General features: G+C 37.4%; 1 protein-coding gene across 2 annotated transcripts in view; it reads left to right on the top strand.

Moving 5' to 3' along the window:
- The window catches only part of LOC106882058 (uncharacterized), a 60,880-nt gene that overhangs the window by 30,372 nt on the left and 29,306 nt on the right, over positions 1 to 1,202 (top strand). For both annotated transcript variants that reach the window (XR_001410943.1, XM_014932622.1), the window contains exon 7: positions 549 to 643. Coding sequence is in view for 1 of the 2 variants with exons in the window: in XM_014932622.1 (XP_014788108.1) it covers positions 549 to 643 (95 nt within the window). In the remaining variant the exon portion in view is untranslated. The remainder of the gene's footprint in view (positions 1 to 548; positions 644 to 1,202) is intronic.

Consider the following 1,202-nt stretch of genomic DNA (forward strand, 5'->3'; position numbering starts at 1 on the left):
ATATATATTCATACATATATACATGCATGCATACATGCACACATACATACATACATACATACATACATACATACATACAGCGATAGGTCTGTCCATGTTCGAATGTACACAAACGTACTAGATATCGAACATACATATATTATATTCAACGCAGCTTCGTACCAGTTTATTTCATTTACGTGGGCATGTGTATATGTGTTTATATGTATATAAGTGTGGGGATCTATGTATACAAATAAATAAACGTATACACGCACGTACACATATGTATACACGCATATGAATCCGTTAATCCTGCCTGTATGTGCATCGTGCTTGACCGTGTTTGTTTATATGTATATGTGTATATGCATATATTTTGATATGTATGTGAGTTTCTATATGGAGGTACTTCAAGTTCATGTATGTATCGGACCCGGTATTATTCTAGTTTTATTTCTTATCTATTCTCTACGTATATTCTGATTTTTATTATTGTGATTTCAATTTTCGGTCCGTTTCATATTAAATAATTTGAGTTTTAAACTTAATTAAACTTAATCTTTCAGATTGTGTTCTTGCATGGATACTGCCAGATTTTTGGTGAAATGTAGAAATAAAAAAAACGATGCCAACGTATACAAAACGACTTATCATGAGAATGGTACGGTAAGAAATTAGATTTATATAAGGAACTCTAATATATATTTCTTTCTGTCAAATGATATACTTTATTTTGTCTCTTCGGATTACATTCACAGGTCTGTGCAAAGATTCCTAGTAAGCACTTTTAATAGTTCCATCTATCTTTAAGTAAACAACCGGTGATCATTCAGTTAATGCATGTTAAATGTTTCTATATTTGTTGGCACTCCGTCGCTTACGACGTCGTGGGTTCCAGTTGATGCGATCAACGGAACAGCCTGCTCGTGAAATTAACGTGCAAGTGGCTGAGCACTCCACAGACACGTGTACCCCTAACGTAGTTCTCGAGGATATTCCTGCGTGACACAGTGTGACAAGGATGACCCTTTGAATTACAGGCACAACAGAAACAGGAAGTAAGAGTCAGAGAAAGTTGTGGTGAAAGGGTACAGCAGGGTTCGCCACTATCCCCTGCCGGAGCCTCGTGGAGCTTTAGGTGTTTTCGCTCAATAAACACCAACAACGCCCGGTCTGGGAATCGAAACCGCGATCCTATGACCGCGAGTCCGCTGCCCTAA

Source organism: Octopus bimaculoides, chromosome 9 (genome assembly GCF_001194135.2).
Source record: "Octopus bimaculoides isolate UCB-OBI-ISO-001 chromosome 9, ASM119413v2, whole genome shotgun sequence".
NCBI lineage: Eukaryota > Metazoa > Mollusca > Cephalopoda > Octopoda > Octopodidae > Octopus > Octopus bimaculoides.